The 20,053-nt window shown below is 38.3% G+C and overlaps 1 protein-coding gene across 1 annotated transcript in view; it reads left to right on the top strand.

The window, feature by feature from the left end:
* Positions 1-20,053, top strand: part of LOC134372572 (IQ domain-containing protein H-like) — a 153,953-nt gene that overhangs the window by 48,092 nt on the left and 85,808 nt on the right. The window contains exons 10-12 of the mRNA XM_063090034.1: positions 5,954-6,502; positions 7,191-7,257; positions 19,685-19,768. Of these exons, the coding sequence (XP_062946104.1) occupies positions 5,954-6,502; positions 7,191-7,257; positions 19,685-19,768 (700 nt within the window). The remainder of the gene's footprint in view (positions 1-5,953; positions 6,503-7,190; positions 7,258-19,684; positions 19,769-20,053) is intronic.

Genomic DNA, 20,053 nt, shown 5'->3' with positions numbered 1-20,053 from the left:
TATAATCTGGTGAGGGAGGCAGATGATGAACAGATGTTTAGTATAATGTCAGAGAGTAATGAGTGCTACAAAGAAAAATGAAGCAGAATGCATAGGTATAGAAAATGTGACAAGGAGGAGCCTCGTAAGAATTCTGCAAGTATTCCTTAGTGATGTGTGATCAATGGACTTGCTATCCACACATTTTTCCTTAGGAAAATTGGAATGTCAAGCTTTTCATTTGTAATCATAGCAGTCCTTTTCAAGGCTTGCTCTTTTTCTTGTACCTACAGGGAAAATGATGATGTCTCTTTGCTCAGGGATCTGGGGATCCAGGCTGCTTTGGATTCCCATCCTGTCGGACTTTCTGTACATATTCCCAGCAGGTTCAGCCCATCCATCATAATTGTCCCAAATGGTCCTTAACTGTGTCACATTCTCTCAGAGAATATTAGAAGGGTAGTAGGAAAGATGAAATCAATGCAGCAGTAAAATGAAATGTGTCTCTAGAAAAGGAAATTTCACGTTTAACTGAAAATAGACTCCATCTATTTACAAAATCTTCCTGATTCTGTTCTGTTTGATCTTCAACCAGAATTTGGTCCACTGAGTTTTTTTGTTCCGTAAGAATGCACTAGAGGTGGGGATTTTTTCTCCTCAGGAAGTTTCAAAGTTCAGGAAGCCTCATTTGGATAAAAATACTTTTCAAGGCAATTGCAGAAATTATTCCTAGAAAATTGCTGCTGATCCGAGTGGCCTTTGCACTCATTCTCTTCCTTTATATGTCTCAGCTCAATGAGTTCTCAGTTTTTGTATATAAAGGTTAAGGACTCTGAGTCTCACTTTTAATTGACACTCAAAGCTTAGGCAATTTCTAGGTGTTATGAACTGAGAACCATTGACTTGCTGCAGACCTCAGAATACTGGAATATCACTTTTTGGAGTTTTCTTCCCACGACCATCCTTACACGTTAGGTGGTATGGGCAGCTACTCATCTATTTTGGTTTCAAAGTTGCTAGAAAGAGTTTTCTTTCTAAAAAATAGAAGAGGAAAAAAGTCCCCCAGGTATTTTTCATGCTGCATGAAGTGATGCCATTGGAGATAGTTGCCTTTGATTTGATGGCTTTTCTAGCTCCAGGAGTTTATTGAAAAAGCCAATACACTGGAGGCATAACACAGTAAGTCACAGAGGCGTAGGGTATGAAAATTGGAAGAACCCTGAGTGATCCCTTAATGGAAACAGAAACCCACAGGAAGAAGTGACTTCCCAAGGCCACAGAGGAAGGTGTGACAGACTAGATTTCAGATTATCTTGCTTCAGATCCACTGCTTTTCCACCATACCATGTGCTGTTCATTAACACATTCATAGGGGTTAGTTTAACAAATTGCTTTCCAGTCTACCAAATAAAAAGAAACAGCAGGTCAAGGCCAGGTTGGCTCTGATACAGGAGGTGAGAGAAGGAAGGCCGAGTAAGAAGAGTACAGCTTAGTAAGGGGCCATATGGAGAGTTCTGGGTGGTTAGGGCTGTGGTTATGGAGGAAGGGGACAGCATGGGGTTGGGTACGGAAGAGAAAGCACCAAAAGGGAAGAAAGAGAGACTGGAACAAGGAGATAGAAAAGGAGCAAAGACAAACTTCATCTAGTACTTCTCCTTCCTGTAGTTCTGTATGGATTTGGGATGTTTAAAAACAGGATTTTTTCTTATACTAGCAAAAATATTGTCCTAGAAGTTAAGAAGACTCACCAACTAGCTTTGTGATCTTGGGCGAGTCATTTAAGCTCTCTGAGCCTCAGTTTCCTCATCTCTAGTAATAACTACACTGACTGGGGTTGAAGCACCCTGAAAGGATCTTTACATGTATTATAATCATCACAGCAACTCTTCAGGGACCTCTCATGTTTTCAGATGAGAACATTTAGATTCAGAGAGGGTAGCAACTTGCCCAAGAGTATGTAGCAGATAGTGGCAGAGCTTGGATTTGAACCCAGGTTAGTTGGACTTCATTACCTGAGCCCATAATAGCCTACTGAACAAAAGGCAAGGCCAGTGACCATCAAAATCCCTCGTGCTCTAAAATGCATGACTGTAATGATGCTGAATCCCTGAACCCTGATTAGGTCCGCTGCTCTCTCTCTGAATACTGTGTGTATCTTTTACACAATTCTAGCCAGATGAGGTCCTAATGTTTGTTCTGTACAAAACTCAACACGTTGTGGACCCTCAACAAAAATTAAAGAAAAAGGTCAGACAAATGGCATTCCTAGTCTTTGGAGAATAACGCAGACTTCATCTCTGAGGAACACTCCATACTCTGAATCTAAGCTCTCACTGAGAGCCATAATGTGCAGGAAGAACTTATTCTTTTTTATACAATGCAATTGCCTAGGCTGATTCCTAATGCATATGTTTGGGTGTTTGAGAAACTGAACATTAGCTCATAGATTAAAAAATATTTTAGCCTATCTTTCTAGGCAATGGGATAATTATCATTCTCTAAAGATGATATCCGTGGAGTATCCCAAATACTTGACTACTTACCACTAGGAGATCTTGCCTATATCTGACTCAGGGATCCAGTTTAATCCTATACCTGCATGCTGTCCATATATGTGAAAAGACTGTTTTTCATAAAGACATTCAGCTTAGAAATATATTCCTTTTTCCTAGAATTTTTCTTATGATAGTTATTTCTAAATTTCGGAATGTAACACTGGGCCTATCTTTTTTGCTTCACATCTGCGACTTACTAACATACATAATCATCATCCTGCCTTCCTATTTTTTGTTTTAGATTTAGAATTTTCCCTAAATAACTGCTCCGGAAACTCTCAGAGTTACCTAATTAGTGATTACACTTTCTAAATGAAGAAGAGCATTTCCCAGCTAGTTTCATCAGTTAGAGCAGGATGCTAAATAATTAGGCCATAGCCACAGGTTTGGGCTCTGCATGGACCAGCAAGTGAGTGTAGGCATCATACAAGGGTAAAGACGTGGCTTTGGGCCCAAGAAGGACCAGCTGAGAATGCAGATGCCTCAATAGAGATGTATCCCCAGTAGAAGGAAAAAATTTTGCTATTGAGTCAGTAATGTCACACTGGGAATGCAGCACATCTTAAACAAAAAGTGAGTGATGAAGGGAGGAAGGGGAGGGAAATAAGGAAAGATCAGGGAAGGGAAGGGAGCAAGGGAGAAGAGAGAGAGAGAGAGAGAGAGAGAGAGAGAGAGAAACAAATAATAGACCAATAGTAGACAAGTTCATGGAAATAAATAATAAAGGAAGAATAACAGAAGGAGCCAGAACCCGAAGTATGGCGTGACCTTTAATCAGGGCTCTTTCTTAGCAGGCTATGAAGCAGCTTTGTCTTTACCTGCTCAATGGATCTCACGATGCTGATGCACTGCTTTAATTTGGGAAGACTTTCTCTTGAGAGGCATGTCTTTTCTTGCTCTAAGTCTAAAGTGCTCCCAAGTGTGGCATTCTCCGTGACAGATGTACTACAGTTATGCTTTAGCTAACTCCAAACCCATAGCTTCCCAGTGCCTGAGTGGTCTATTTGATGTCCAAGAGTGTGTTTCCTTTGAGAGCAGATCTTTGCTAGAATATCATCCAAGAAGGTAGGAAGGTGCAATCCCTTTGTTGTAAAACAGCTGCTCTTAGATTCTTACAACCCCACACCCACCCAAGGCTGTTCTTTCAGAAGGACTAAAATGCATTTGTTGATGTACATAAATACCCTAGATCCTCCCCATCAAACGGCACTGTCCAGAGACTTTACAGTCCTCTCCTTTCTCAACTTCTCCCAAGGTTGTTCTATATTCATAGATGATCCCAATTCCACATGACTCTTTGTAAAGATAAGGAATTTCAAAAATATTTGAACATCTCTAAGGAATCAGGATTCTCTGGCAAATCTCCCATCCATACCTTTGCTTCTTATAGGAATCACAGAGTCTCACTGACAGAATCACACATGTGTCTGGCAGGGCCAGCCAGCTCCATACATGCTCATCTGTGCTTATTTTGCTTGTCTATTTCTCACTGATGAAGCACTGTCATTCTCTGAATTCCAGCCTGCCTACCATTAGGACCTGTTCTTGAAGGGAGGCGGAAATGTAGCCATAAGCCATTTCTGCTGGAACATGTGCCAACTAACTCTCTCTTGCCTGTCCAAGAAGAAGGAATTTATTTCCATCTACCAAACAGCTTGCATTCTCTCTTGGTGCCCTGATTATTAGACCAGAAAGGGCTAGAGTCTTAGTGAGAAGACTATTTCTATCATTTTTATACCTTATTAACAACTCTTAACTTTAAAGTATACAAAAGCTCACTGCTGTTTAAAGTTTGCTTCTAAAGTTAAAGGAAATTCTCCCTTTTGGACTTAACATTTGCTTTTTAGCATTGTTACTTGAGATGACAGTCTAATTAATTATTCCATTGCCCAGAACCTGAGAAAAGAAAAGTAATCTGAAGGCTTTTTTTTTTTTTTCCTTATGTTTGCTTTTTGTGCTTTTATTATAAATATATCTCTCGGCTTCCTTTTCTCTTAGCTTTCTGCCTTCAATTTGTTAATTACCCCCACTAGTATTTAGTTAAGACAAAGCATGAACAATCTAACATAGTATTACTCACTCAACAGTGCTGGGGCATAATAGTTACTGATAAATTAACCGGGTTTTTTTCTTGAATTTTGTGAAAGCTCTTCAAAATGCAGAGAGCAATATAATCCTACAATTTGGTAAGATGGGCTTATACATCTGAAAATGCTGACATATTGAAGACAATCTATTCCTTAAATCCCTATGTAAGAAGAAACAATCATCACAGTAACTTGATACCTGGCTTACTGAGGAGAAGTCAGGGCTGAAACATCTATATCCTTCCACTTCCCCCTACACTCCCAGGCCATTAGGAACAGTCAGATCATGGGGCAGAGTATCTATTTTTCTAGTGCAACAGGTTTCAGTAATTGAAATGTAGTAGTTTCACAGTGGACATAGACACAACAGAATTTCCTCTTCTTTTTTCTTTTTTTAAAGTAGAGATGACATTATATATTGCTATTGTCATCCAAACCTCTTCTGATTTGGTTTTTTAAATAGCATTTATTCTTGTTTTTTAATGCAGAAAAGTATAAAGAAGAAAAAATTGCCCATCATCCCATTCTTAGAGAACCTCTCAACATTTATAAATTGAAGTGGCTTATTTTCATGACTTAAAATTTCAGTCGATATAGATGGGAACAAAATGAAAAGCAAATGCTTCCTTGGTGTTGTTATGAGAGTTTTGATTCTAATCTACCTGGGGACAGCCCTAGATATGTTCCTAAGAAGACACCAGATTTAAGAATAAAAGAACACTGTCAAGAGAAACTTAGAAAATGTGATAATACACAACATAATGTTCCTTGTAAAAATCACCTCTGGATATCATGAGAAGGTTGCAGAAGAACTCTAAAATGCTAAAGAGGCATGATTTGTTAGGAAGTCAGAGTAGCTTTTAATGGGCGTATTTGAAGTTATTATGAAGACTGCAAAAAAGGCTTCACCCTGTTTTTCAGGATTGGTGAATCAGTTATGAACAAGGAATCCGCAACACGTTTCTCTCAGACCATGTGTGCATGTGTAAAAAGTAAATTACAGAGATTACGGAGTCAGCTGACCATACCAAAGTAAACTAAATGTGTAATTAATTATTTCATGATTAGTTTCCTAAGCAATTTCATAACACTTTTGTAAAAATGCTAATAACTTTGAGCGATCTCTTAAGATATACTTCTGGTAATGAGTTTTAATGATACATACTAGCTAGACTTTCATATTATGACATGTAGGTATTAAATCAGTACTAGGATCCATATCGTCCCACCATTGAATGGTAAGTGATAATGTGATAGTGTATGTGTGTATTGACCACTCTTTTAAAGGAGATAGCAATATATTTCATCTCTAGCAACACTTTTCTTCCACAGGCCACGAAAGTCACACCTTCAGGAACTCTGAAATCACCGTGGGATTTCGACTTTTTTATTTATGATGGCGTTATAGACAAGACAGCCCCAGACTTCTTAGCATTCAAGGAACATTTTAGTTTAATCTGGGGAAGTATTTTTTCTCTCTTGGAACACATCGAGAAGTTTCTCAGGGACTATGCAATACCAGAAGTCAAAATAAAAGGCAAGAGTTTGGTGGCCTTGCTTCCAGAGTTTGAGCTCAAGAATAAACTTACCAGGTATGACCTTCTCTCATTGTTAGAGAACCCAGATCACGTACAAATGCTGTTAAATCTTCCAGGGCAGAGGTATAAGGGCCAAGGCGGAGAGTCAGAGGCTGCCATGAAGATCCAAGCCACATGGAAATGTTACAGAGAAAGAAAACTCTTCCTCCTTTATCACCAGCAGAAGTGGGCATCAGGTGTGATTGCCATTGCTTGGCTTTTACATTGCCATAAGACCCGACTGAAGAATATCCTGAAGGAATCACGTCAGAGACACCTGGAGAATTTCCGCATTCGAGCCAAGGTGCACAAGGCTGCCAGCTGTTAAGGCAGACCTCTTTTTCTAAACATTTCTTGCTTGAGCGATTGCAATAAGTTGTCTCTTTATCTTCCTTTTCTCCAGCTATCCTCCCCCTCCTTTCTCTCATCTTTCTCTACCCTCAACGTGTGGTGCACAAACCCCAGATTTATGCATCATATTTTAGCCCTACTCAGGAATCTAGCTTTTCCACCTGCAAAATCTATTGCAATTTTTCTACAGAAAAAAGTCTCTTTACCTTGACTATGGTAGTTCTGTCAGAAAATCAATGTTTTAACTGCATTACCTTTCCTCCCTATATATACCTTCTGGCACTTTAATTTGCTAGGAAAAAAAATCCTCTCTTGTCTACATTGCTGTCACCACTTTGTCAGAAAGTATTTAAGTTTGCAGACAGCCTTTTAATTAGTGCTCACAATTTCATTTATGTTTGCTTTCTCTTTTTTTCATTCATATTCTGTTAATTAAGTGAGCTGCCTCTAATCTTCCCCTGCCAGTAGCATCATGTAGCCACCTAATTAAATTAATTGGGGAAGATGTTTTAAGTATGTAATTAAATCAATTAATATAATTTATGCCTGGCTTAACTGTACAGTGGAAAAACAGCTGAAGTTTGACTAGATGAATCCACTACAGCTTCCTGTCACTGATCAATGCTCTTCTTGATTTTTAGCATCTGGCAGCCAACTGGAATCGCATCAGGACCTCCAGGAGGACTATTATCCATATCCCATCATTAGGTATAACACTTTTGCCTGCAAATCTATCAGCAACCTCTATTACCCACCACATTATGGCTCCTTGATTGAGTTCAAGGAAGGCCCCTTGTTTTATTCAAATTGGTCTCGGCAGGAAAATGTTCTCGACATGATGAGAGTAATAACACAGGGCCCTCGCTCGAAACGGCGTTTAATTTGGGGATTAAGCAAATAAAGTCATTATGTGGGGGCTGCTATTCAGTGGAGAGGTGATTTGCTGTAATTCGCTTTCATCTGTATGAAATGAACTAAAAAGTTGTATTTTTTCCCCCTGAAATAACAGATAATGTTTTCGATCTTCTTTAATGATAGAAGAACACAGGCTTGCATGTGTTGTTGCTGTTACGCCAATAAGCCAGGATATTGCTTGTACACTGTTTTTAATCAAATGTGCAGTCAAAATGATAAGCTACATTCTCTGAAATTATTTAGTTCTAATTACGAGCAGATGGGATGCTTTATTTGCACCTAGGGCGCCTGAGCAAAAGGAAATGCTGTGTGAACAAGAATAATTAAGAAGTTGAATAGTGTTTTTTGTGCTTAAATAATCTGCAGTTTCATGTTAATTAGCACTAATGTAATTATTTAATTACATTTATGAATTGGGGAACTTAAAAGCTGTTGTCTAAAACACAGTGGTAAAATAGGTATGCCAAAATGACAGTGGGAATTTTAGAAATTTACATTGGAAGTTCTTTTAAAACATGAGCTGCTGTCAAAATGTTTGAGATTGTTTGCTTGCCTGTTTGTTTTGTTTTGTTTTGTTTTGCTTCTACCTAGTGTGTTAAATTACCTTGGTGAGGCCAAATTTCCCAAACCGACTTGGTAGACTTTGACAAACAGCAAAACCCCTTGAATCTCTATATTGCATATTAGCTCCTTTTAAGTAGAGCGATGCATTAAGTGATCTATTGTAATGGAATTCTGCATTGCAGTTTATTTGTGCTGTGAGTATACCTGGTTGTGTACTTATGTGTAATATAGAAACATAACACATTTAAACAGTAATATGAAAAGAAAAAACATTAAAATTATTACAAAATCGTAATTGAGATTATTTAAAAATTAGTAAAACATTAATAGTAATGAAGTAATGCAAACTTTCCTAGATTCTAGAGTACTTAGGTCTAAGGACTTGTAGGAAAGTTAAGAAAATACTTGAGTTGCACAGAACCTTTTAGTTTTGGTCTTCTTCGTGGCTCATGGAAGAAATCTGTTCCATCTTGGGACATAAGTGAGGTAAGACAGATCTGAATTTCATTCTAACTTAGGCTTTTGTTTTGGTGAGACTACTTTTGCACACAAAATTAGTTCACACACAGAAATTGCATTTGTAATTGATTGCAACCAGAGAGGCTAATTGCAGACTCAATTAGCTGACTTGAATCCTTAGGATAAGGTTGCAAGAGCCTTTGCTTCTGCAACTAATTGTAGACTTGACCTCATATTGTTTGGTAAATTTTATTTTGCTTTCTCTCTTTTATCCAAAACTAGAACCAGAAACAAGGCCCCCACTTTGCGATGTTAATAAGCACAAAGGTGTTATAAACACAGTTTCCACAGACTTCTTCCCTCCTATACTCTCACCTCTGACACTTCAAAAAACTCCCGTGCCATCAGCCCTGTAGAGAAACTTGATACAAAGGAGTCTGCAAAGAAGTAAAACTTTGAAAGTGATGGTAATGTAAAATTAATAAAAAATGATTTTTAAATGAAAGTATCTTAAAATTTCAAAAGGGCTTGCTGAATATAAATTAAGTAGGAGAATAATCTGGTCAAAGAAGCTAAAATTAGAAAGCATTGTTTTAAATCTGATATTAAAATTAGTTTTCTTCTAGATTACACATACTCAGTTTAAAAAATACATAATAAATATGAAGTTCTCTATTGCAGTAATTTTTGTTTGTTAACAACATAATATCCATTTTAAAGAAAAACTGCTAATGATGTCTTTTCAAAGAGATACGAACAAACTCAGATATTTTTCTACATTAAGCATTTAAAAATATCAATTGCACATTTTCACAAGAGAATAATACTTGGGCTTTGCTCCATAGTATTTGTTTCTATAGTCATGTGCTTTAGGTTTTATGAAATGACTTGTGCACATTAAATTAAGTTTAAGTAACATTAGCAGTGTTATAACACCAAGGTCAAGAGTTCGGATCCCCGTACTGGCCAGCTGCCAAAAAAAAAAAAGTAACATCAAACTGTCATCTCCTACCTATTGCACAGACAGAATTCTCAAACTATACCTTAAAAAAAAAAAAAAAAAAAAAAAAAAAAAGGTAGGAACCACTTCCCCTGGGAATACTGTACCTGAAGATTTCAGCTACATAATAGCATGGCTTCTTTGTCTCATGCACCAGGGACTTACCTACAGAATTCATAAACATAGAAGTGGAAGAAGGTGAAGCAAATTTTTTCTCTAAATACATTGCAAAAAAAAAACCCCCAGTCTATTCAATCTAGCAATTTCATTTACAGAATTGAGACAGATTCACTAGTCTAAATCACTTGGTAGGATTGTCAGGTTCAAGGTAGACGTTTAACACAAGTTGAAACCTTGTCCTCTTTTTCTCTTTCTGTGGGAAATTTGCTTTAGAATTAGCCCTAGAAATAATTACACTATGCTGCTAGCCAACTGGGGCTGCACTACCTTGTTTGAACCCTTAAAATGAAAGCTAAGTAACTGATAACTGCGTAATATATTTCAGTTGTAGGCATTAGGTTACTTGTTTATGTAGTTTTGCATCCACAGGAATAATTTCATTCTTCAAACCAGAGATCACAGAAAGGATGGCATTTTGGTAATGTTTTTGACCACAGAATATTTGTAACGTATTTTTAAATCTATGACTTGATAACATGGACATTAAGACAATTACACATTGCAGTGTAGCCTCTTTGAAAGGAGGAGTTATGAAACTTGATCGACTGCTACGTATTTCAGGTAGTATTCTTAGATGTAACAAAAATTTTAGCTATTTTTAACCCACAGGAGAGGTGAAATGCTGTTGACAAATTGTCCGCAGAAACTGATTGGCCTTACAATTTTATAAAATGATAAAAAAAAAAAAAATCCTTTTCAGGATATTATAGGCTGATCTCTTAATTGGATATTGCCTATTTTCATCATTTTTATTAATGAAATATAATTATAACAAAATAATCTACCATATTCCTTAGCAAAAATAGAATACTAAGGTCTATTTTAAGCAAAATCTATCAGTCAAATAAGAAAGAACTGCAACAAAGAATCCTAATTCCTCTAGAAAAACCAGAGGTCTAGATAAAACCTACAGACTAATTTTCCTTCCAGTTTGTTTGGCCAAGTTATTTCCTCCACTTTTAATTTAACCCCTGTGATTCTTTATTACACTGCATCATTTGGTGCTACACTTAAACTCAATGGCATTTTAAAATATATTGACACTAAATGAGATGTGCCAAGTATGGGCTCTGATGCCGTGAGCAGGTGTATGAGGCTGCTGCCAGCCAATTAAACCCATAGTGATGAGTTTCCCCTCTCACTTTTTTTCCTCTTTTAAAATAAAAATAGGAGATATGTTGAGGTGGGATTTTTTTTTTCTTTTCTCTTTGTGATCTTTTATTTCATTACCAATTGATTTAATGGCTAAATGGAATATATATAGTTCTCTTCGTATTTTTCCCCTGTGCGTTATTTCAGCAAATTATCCTTGGGGTTAACACAATTAATTAATGGTCTCCAAAATACTTGACTCCATAAAATTCTGGATCCTGTTATTGTGAAGTTTATGCAAAACAACATTTTTCAGCCAGTCTAAACACAAGAGCTTAGAAGAAAAGATAGGAAAAAACTTACTTTTGTGTGCAACTGACCATACACTGAACTGAGAAAGCCCCAAATGCTCATGAGACAGTTGTTTCCTGACTCTACTCCCTTCCCAGGAGATGAGAACTTGGACTCACCTCCTTTCATGAAAGGTGCAAGGTGGAGGACCACAGCCACAAGTGTTAGATCTGAAATCACATTTTTACTGTGTCTCTAAGCACTTTGGCACCTTTCTACTTTCTCATTTTTGAATTGACAACTCAGAAACAACATAAACTCTTTCCTTCCACCTCAGGGCTAGGAAATCAGGACTTCAAATCTTTGCAGTCTTCAGCATACCAGGGTACTTCAAAAAGTTCATGGACAATCAGAATTAAAAGATAATATGAATTTTTCCATGAACTTTTTTGAAGTACCCTTCTATATTTTGACAAGCAGTATAGAATCCATAGTTTAGCTATGGTGTTGCCACACTAGATCCTTGGTACAGATGTACTACCAGGATCTTCCAGATAGTATTTCCTAGAAAGATCCAGATCTTTTGGGATGGGAAACAAAGTACACTTAAACTTTCAAATTTTTTTATAGCCCAAACTAAAACATATTTGTATTCATTCATGCTGTGTTAATCTAAGTAATCCAAATCAACACTCATTCACTGGTTAGGTCGGAGTTGGTCTGATGACCCTGTAATATGAAATTATCTAACTGGTCTTGAGCTATCTGATGTTATAACATGAAATACAGAAACAGCATTGAACCTGGATATCAAGTGACACCAGCACATGGGCTTCTCATGAAATGGATTAATATAGGGATATAGTCTAAAAACTTTTTTGCATATACTGAGATAAAACCATAATCCTTGTAATCTTCATTCTCATAAAAAATATTAAAAGGTTTGTTCAGTGGTTCTCAAGCTTTTTGGTCTCAGGACCCCTTTACATTCCATAACAATTATTGAAGACCCTAGAGAACATTGTTTTAAGTGGGTTCTATGTATTGTTATTGACTATATTAGAAACTAAAACTAAGAAATTGTAAAAATATTTATTAACTTATTTTAAAATAGCAATAATAAGCCCATTATCAATGTTAACCTAAATAATATATTTTTATAAAAAATACTTTTCCAAAACAAAAATATTTAGTGAGAAAAGTACCATTGTTTGACAAGTTTGCAAATCTCTTAGTAGAATGTGGTTGGATTCTCATATCTATTTCTTTACTCCATTTTTTTTTCTTTTGTAAACAGATAAGGGTGATTATTTATTTATTTTATTTTATTAATATTATTTTTTTACATTCTAGGATGTTGTTGCAGAGCAGTTGGGGATGGAGGGGGAGAGGATAAAGGGAAGGGAAATGGGATGGAAGCAGGAGGAAGGAGGAGGGGTGGGGGTGTGACAACAGCCCTTGTCTCCCACCTCCCCAGCTCGGGAACCTGGGACCCTTCTTGCTGTGGCTTGGTGGTCATCACTGGGCTGATTGCTAATGTTGGCGGGGTGTGACCAAGGCCCTCGACCCCCTACCACCCCAGCTTGGCAGAGCCTGGGGTGCGATCTGAGGTGGCTTGGTGGGCTGGTTGCTCATATTGAGGGGGCATGACCGAGGCCCGAGGTGCCCCACTGTCCCAGCTCAGGAGAGCCTGCGGGGCATCCTGTGGTGTCTCAGTGGCTTGGTGGTCATCACTAGGCTGGTTGCTCGTGTTACGGGGGCATACTCAATCTATTTCAATATACTGTTTTGGTGAAAGCATATGAAGAAAATCCTGTCCTACACAAATAAGTATTTGGAAAAGGGAAGAACGTTTTATATATTTTATAGCCTTTTTAGATAATTGTGTATATTCTTCTTTGACTTTATACTAAACTTGACAATGGTAATTCTGTTCATTGCAATGTGGAACCTGAAATCATATCCATTAACTTTTGTATTTTGTAACTTGTGAGAGAATAAGATTGAAAGAGGCAAAAAAAAAACTTAGTATCATTTTGAAAATAGTTTTGACCTTGCAGATATTCTGAAAGGTCTCGGCACCCCCCAGGTTCCTCAGATCACAATTTGAAAATCACTGGCTTTAGTTGAATGGGATGTTGTGCCGGCCACTGACAAAAGTTTGAAGAAGATCAAGTCCTCACCCTTTTGAAGGTGAATACATTTGGCCTGTTTGGTTTGAGAATGTTTTCAAAACTCAATCAATATTTGACTACCTGCTATGCTTTCTACATCCTCACAACAAAATTCCCTAGTCTCTTTCAACAGCCCCTCCAAAACAACTATCAGCTTTATTTTAACCAAACTGGCACTGGATGTACTATATAAATAACCCACATAAGGCTCTCTCTTGTTATCACTTAGTATCCACCCTCTTGCTCTCTAGTATCCTGTGCCTTCACCCTTGCACAAGTAATTAAGACCTGGATTTATCTACAATGTCTAGATCACAGTTGTCTAAATTATGACAAGATGCTAGTGTGCAATCATTTGTGATATAACATGTCCACTTATATTTTTACTATTAGAATACCAAAGTTTTTTTTATGAATTACAGCAATTCCAAATTATCTGTGTAATAATGTCACTCTTGCTCAACTTGTATCCAGTATGATTTCTCAAATGGAAGAGAAAGGGACAGAATTATTGCTACTGCTAGAGTAACCCTGTGTATGCCGCTGGGAGGATGTGATGCAGTGAACACCACTGGTCATGTGTTTCAACATGGGGAAAAGGTTGAGAACTACCACTGCAGACCATCCGACTGAGGCATGGATGACTGCCATTTCAGGCTAGTGTGATTAAATGAACAACAAGTAATTGATAACCAGGAGTCTGTTGTTAACCCCTTCTCTGCTTTGAGCACCATCATAAGGAATAGGACTTGGGAGACAAAAGAAACTAGGAGTTAACTCCAGGATAATAAGCCTGTGTCCCTGATATGCTGCAGCAACAGGGGCCTGTCACAGAGGCACACAACAGTTCCTAGGAGGCTTAGTCACTGAGAATGGCCTCACTCACGTTTTGGGGGTTTCTGTGCTGGCTGTGAAGGAAAAGCCAATCCTAACAGAGCTACTTTGCTGGATGCAAAGAGGCAATTAGCATCATCTGAGAGGCATTTATGTGGGAGGAGCGATTAGGAAAGGCAATGAAGGTAGAAGTGAAGATAGAGAAATGATTGCCCACAGCCACTGATGAATGGCTTGGTCCTTAGTTCTACAGAGGACCAAAAGTAGCTGAATAACTTCAGAGAGGCAGCTCTCAGGTAACCTTCTTTGATGTGAAGTGGAGGCAATAATATTTTGCAAATACTCATTTAAGAAAAGACGGAACACTCGGTCAAACTAGGTGATGAGGATGGCCATAAGGAAAGAGAGTGTGTTCTTCTCTAGAGTGATGAGAAAGAGTGTCCCTTTCTGCCAGAGCTGTTTTATTCTGTGTTGAGGAGGACCTGGGAAAAACAACAAATTCTGTTTACCATCCTTTGAATTCCCTAGAAGTTCTCCAGATGAAAGAAACCAATTTTGGAAGAGTCAAAAAGAGGGGAGGGAACGATTAGAACACCTGGGAGAAAGGACTAAGAATTTAAAAGACAGATTCTTTGAGGAGGGTCTTCAGACACATTTCACTCACTCATTCGACTGAGGATTTCACAAGTGCCTGCTCTAATGGAACTTACAGTCTGGTTACAGGAGCTGGAGTGATGCAGAGGAGAGAAGAGACAGACAACAAAAGTAAACAGCAAGGGAAGAAATGTGTAATGACAAAATGAGAGCGGCATCGTGAAGCAAGGGCACCAGAGAATGGCAGTGAGGGTAAACTGAGAACCTTCTCAGAAGAGGGTGATCAGGCCCACCTAATGGTGTTTATGACCTGTCAGTTGCATAAGCTAGAACTGTACTTCATAGCTTGTAGTAATGATAACTTCCCTACCTTTAAATGAAGTTCCTTTTGAGAATTTCAGTCTGGCTCAGCCCAGGTTAGGAAATAATAACAACACTTATCAAGTGATTATTATATGCCAGGGATCTTAGCCCTCCCTTATCTTTCAATCAGATGTCTGAGGGGTGGTACATTCTTAGTGGGAGTAAGGGACAGTAGACAATACCACAAACTTAGTAGTTTCAAACAATACAAATTTGGGGTCTTTCTGTAGTCCAGAAGTCTGAAAGGGGCTAAAATCAAGGTGTCAGCAGAGCTGCATTCCCTTCTGGAGGATCTAGGGGAGAATAGGTTTCCTGGCCCTTGCCAGCATCTAGAAGCCATCACAAAGGAACGAACAAAGAAGGCTCTTGGCCTCCTTCCTCCATGTTTAAAGCCAGGAGCGTTGCATCTCTCTGTGCCTTTCCTCTGTAGTCATATCTTCTCTAACTCTTCTGCCTCTGTCCTCCACTTTTAAGGACCATTACGATTACATCAAGCCCAGCCAGATAATCCAGGATAATCTCCTTATTTTAAAATCAGCTGATTAACAACCTTCATTGCATTTTCAACCTATTTCACCTTTGACGTGTAACCTATCCTGTCCACAGGTTTGGGTGATTAGGACATGGACATCTTTGGAGGACCATTAATCTGCCTTCCACAACAATTGAAAATAAAAGTGAGAAGAGTGAAAGACTCTTTGTTCCCTCTGAAGTTCTTCTCTGCTCACACTTGAAGAGTCTTATCTTCTCTTTGATTTTATGTAACTAAATTTGTCACGAGAGCTAAATATGTAGTATCTGAACTGTATAATAATTTGTAGGTTTATGTGATCTTAAGAGACAAGGAACTTATTTTGAATTTCCTTTTCTGTAACATGATAGACTTGAGGTTGATGGTTCCTCAAAACTTCCCTGGTGTTCGCAGTCTGACCTTTGAAGTAACCATGTCTTAATGGATTATATTCCAAAGTTTGGTATCTCATTGTCATTGAGCATGTCTACTGAACTCCCCAATGTCACAACATCCTTCTTGATAATTTCCTGATTAAGTCACCATTGTATTTAGTATATTCTGCCATCATTGATGAGGTCTTTTCACCTGGGTGTAAACGTGTAGCTTGTAGATGTACAAAACACAAGAATAAACCTTACTTTTAAAAAATGTTGACTCTGAACTTCTGCTTTGCTCATGGCAATGTACATTGCATTGTATCTTGTCCATGTAGAATGGTCTATTGCTCATCATAGAATTTGGTGGTGATGGTGTTATGTGCTTTGGAAGTGCACATACTTCATAACATTAAAATACCTTATGCTGAGGCTTCCAGTCAAGATAGTGCCATATATGGTCCCCAGCATCACTCTCTCCCACAAACCAACTAATTTACAACTATAAAAAAGCAACAACAGCCAAACTGGGGCTGCTAGAGCTCAGGGGAAGAGGAGGAGAGACCTACGGAGTTCATGAAGGTAGGAGAAGCCACGATGAGAGAAAAAAAAACTGCTCGGAGTATTTTGGGCCATGGCCACTTTAAGGCTGGAGCTGCTGAGCACCTGGAGCAGGAGCCAGCAGGAGCCAGCAGAAGCTGCAGCTATGCCTTTCAGAAGTTGCATGGAGGCAACAGGAGGGAAGAGAGCTTTGGTGGCCCCAGGACAGCAAGACCACTAATAGGGTTCCCATGGACCCACACAGGAGCAAGGAGCCACAACAAATGAAAATAAGGAGCCACTCTGAAGCCAGTGAGTCATTGCAAAGGACTGAAGCACAGCCCGCCCTGTGGGAAGTGTTTGCAGCACAGACAGTGGGGAAGACAAGCCCACCAGGGAAATGCTGGGGTACAGCAAGGACAGCTGGTCTAACCCCAGTCAGCACAGGAACACTCAGAGGAGACTGGTCAGGAATATAGAATTGCATGGGGTGCAGTTTGATGAAAAGACTCAGGCCCAGACTGGAGTTTCTACACAACCCATGTATACCAGGTCTCTGGAGAGACCTGGTTGACCTATAAGGACAACCATTAAAACCTGGGCTGCACAAAAAGCCTTCCCAGGGAAACAGCAGCAAAGCAGCAATTTAGCTCAACCACAGAGCTCAAGTACTGGTCCCCACAGGAAGTTCACCCATTTTACAAGTAAGCAAAGGACAAAAAATTAGTTCTGGCTCAGGCACACCACCAGTGCCTCAGGGCCCACCAGGGGACCTGAGGTATGCAACAGGGACTGGACCCCCACTCCTCCACCCACAACCAGGTACACCACCAGGGCCTCGGGGCCCACCTCGGGACCGAAGGCATAGATCCGGGGACCAGAACCCCCTCCCACAACCAGGCACACTACTAGCAATAAGGAGCATGCCAAAAACATCACCTCCTTGTGGGTGGCCCACCACAGCCACCACAATAACCATGGCTGCTGCAAAAGCAGCTAGACACCACAACCACCACGCAGGTGGTCCACCAGCCACTGGAGTGCATTGACACAAGGAGAGTCACCAGCAGAGACCAAAGAAAAGAAGAGGATGTCTCTTTCCACAAAGCCCATTCCAGAGTGACAGAAGAAGCATCTGCTCTACAATAATATTGGGGGACCTGAACATACCTCTCAGCATTGGACAGATCATGTAGGCAACAAATCAACAGAGTAACCATTTCTCTTTCAGGAGAGAAGAAATCTAGGGTAATTAGATGGGGTAGGGGAGAGGGAGGGGTGATAGGGAGAGATTGAACAAGGGGCTTAAAGAATAAGTACAATTTGTAACAATATGTATATTAGTAATATTGATTTGATCAACATATGTCAATATTGAACCCCCATAATATGTATAATCAATTATGATGCAATAAAATTTTTTTTAAAAAGAAAGACAAAAAAAGTTCTTAGACAGCACTTTACAGTTTACAAAATGTTTTCATATGTATTAATTCCTATGATCCTCTTTAATAATGTTCTGAAATTAATATACACTTCTTTAAAATGGGTGTATTTGTAGGGTTAACTGAGTAACCAGTTCTATCATAATTCTACTTAGACATTTAATATGCATCCTTGATCAGTGGTAACAGAGGTACCAATTAATTTGTTGGAAAACTGACCTCAAGCACTTGAACTAAACACAGGCTTAATCACTCACATGCTGCATATGCAGCAACAAAGTGATCAGACATCTTTTATATTTTAAAGTGGACATCATCTTAATGAGACATCTTATACTGCCTTTTATCTTTACTTTTGAAAAGAAATGCATTTATGGGATGCTCTCAGGCAGTTTTTTTTATCATACTTTATTCTTTAGACATTTTTCCTGTCATTTTTTAGTCTTGATACATGTGTTATTCACAATATATCTTTCTAAACATTTATCTGAATATAGGTAGACTTATACACATGTAAAATCTCAAGAGTTACAATATTGCAATCATACATAAAGACAGCATTGAAATTTGTAGCTGTCTATATCAGCTTTCATATGTGAATGGTTCTCTAAATTGTTTAAGAAATTAATAATTTTCCAAAAATAATTCAAACAGCCCATTTGTCCTTCTGCCTCTTTAATTCCGAAGTTCATATGCATAAAGCAAAAGAGAGACTTTTAGATGAATTGTAAACTCATTTAATTTCCAGACGTTGTCTAGTGTTTAAACACTGACATCAAAGCAAAGAGCCAATTATCAGAGTTCATTTGGTCTGAAACCCTGTTGCCTGAATTGCTATAGTCTTCCTTATGCTGAAACGGAAATCTGTGTCACATCTTGAAGATGTAGTATATAAAATCACTCTATCTCTAGCAGTTTAATTTGAAACATGTGTTTGGGCTCACTAACCACAAGGAGGCATTGAAGCATCTCTTCAAAATGTGAAAAGCAATTTAAAAAAAAATGTTGCACCCACAGTTGCTGAATTTTATATAAGCAATTATACCTGCTTGTAAGTATGCATGTCTTTTAAGTTCATGTTTTGATCACTTTTTTTTTTTTTTTTTTGGAAAGACCTAAAATACTGCTGTTGTTTATTTTGTGGAAGATTTTTGGACAATAGTAATCCATATGTGTTTTCCTTCTGCCATGTTTCCAGTGGAAACAAAAGCAAACTGCAGGACTTTTGTAAGTACTGACAAAGTACCTGCAATAACCTTTCTTGTCCTTTGAAGGTTAAAAGTTCTTTTGACTGTGAGCAGAAGCCTATTTTTTATATATTAGAATTACTTAAATACATATTCCTGACAGCAGGGGTTTTATCTGACATCCGTGTGTCAGTTTAGAATGATTCTGGTACACATCTTCGAAATGCCACATATTAAGCACAGGTTAAAAAGCCAAAAAAAATTTTTTTTAATCTGAGCATCATTTTCTTATATATCATTTTAAACATTCCTGTTAAATGTCAGAAATTTTCTCCATGTTTTTGTAATCTTCATTCTCAACAGTTTTGTTGGTATAGAAAAGTATGAACCTCTGTGTTGCAGAATATGCTGCTTCGCACATCTTCCAGAATCATGCTTAATCCCCTGAGAAGCAAGGACCTTATTCTCAGGAGTTGTATTGTTTTTGCAAGATGCTTCAGAGAAAATTCTTTCCTGGAAATGTGGACTGTGACATTTTGAAATTCTCATGTGCCATTATGCTATATTGACGTGCTCTTTCTGGGTTTTGACACCTTGTTTGCCTTTTAGGATATTCCCAGCCTGTGCGAGAATGTATTGCTGATTTCAACACACAGCAGAACACGCAGCTGGGGAGGCTATGTGACATCTTAGGTACAGTAAATAGTTTTACACAAATGACGCTGGAATGTTTACCGGTGGATGTTGATAAAATGTTTATTTTTTGGTTATGTTTTTTCCTCTACGAAGAGAAAGCTCAGATTTCCTTGCAGGGCAATTGAATGTTTTGTTTTAAACAAGAGATGTATAGTGTACTTTAAAACACTTGAATGAGTAAGTCAACTTGAAATAAAAAATGACATTTTAACCAATTTACTTGAGCAATTTTCTAGATTGTCTTTGCTGCAGGTTTGGATAAGAATTTTTCTCCTATAGACC

The sequence above is a fragment of the Cynocephalus volans genome, chromosome 3 (genome assembly GCF_027409185.1).
Source record: "Cynocephalus volans isolate mCynVol1 chromosome 3, mCynVol1.pri, whole genome shotgun sequence".
Lineage (NCBI taxonomy): Eukaryota > Metazoa > Chordata > Mammalia > Dermoptera > Cynocephalidae > Cynocephalus > Cynocephalus volans.
This window is presented reverse-complemented; position numbering and strand designations above follow the sequence as displayed.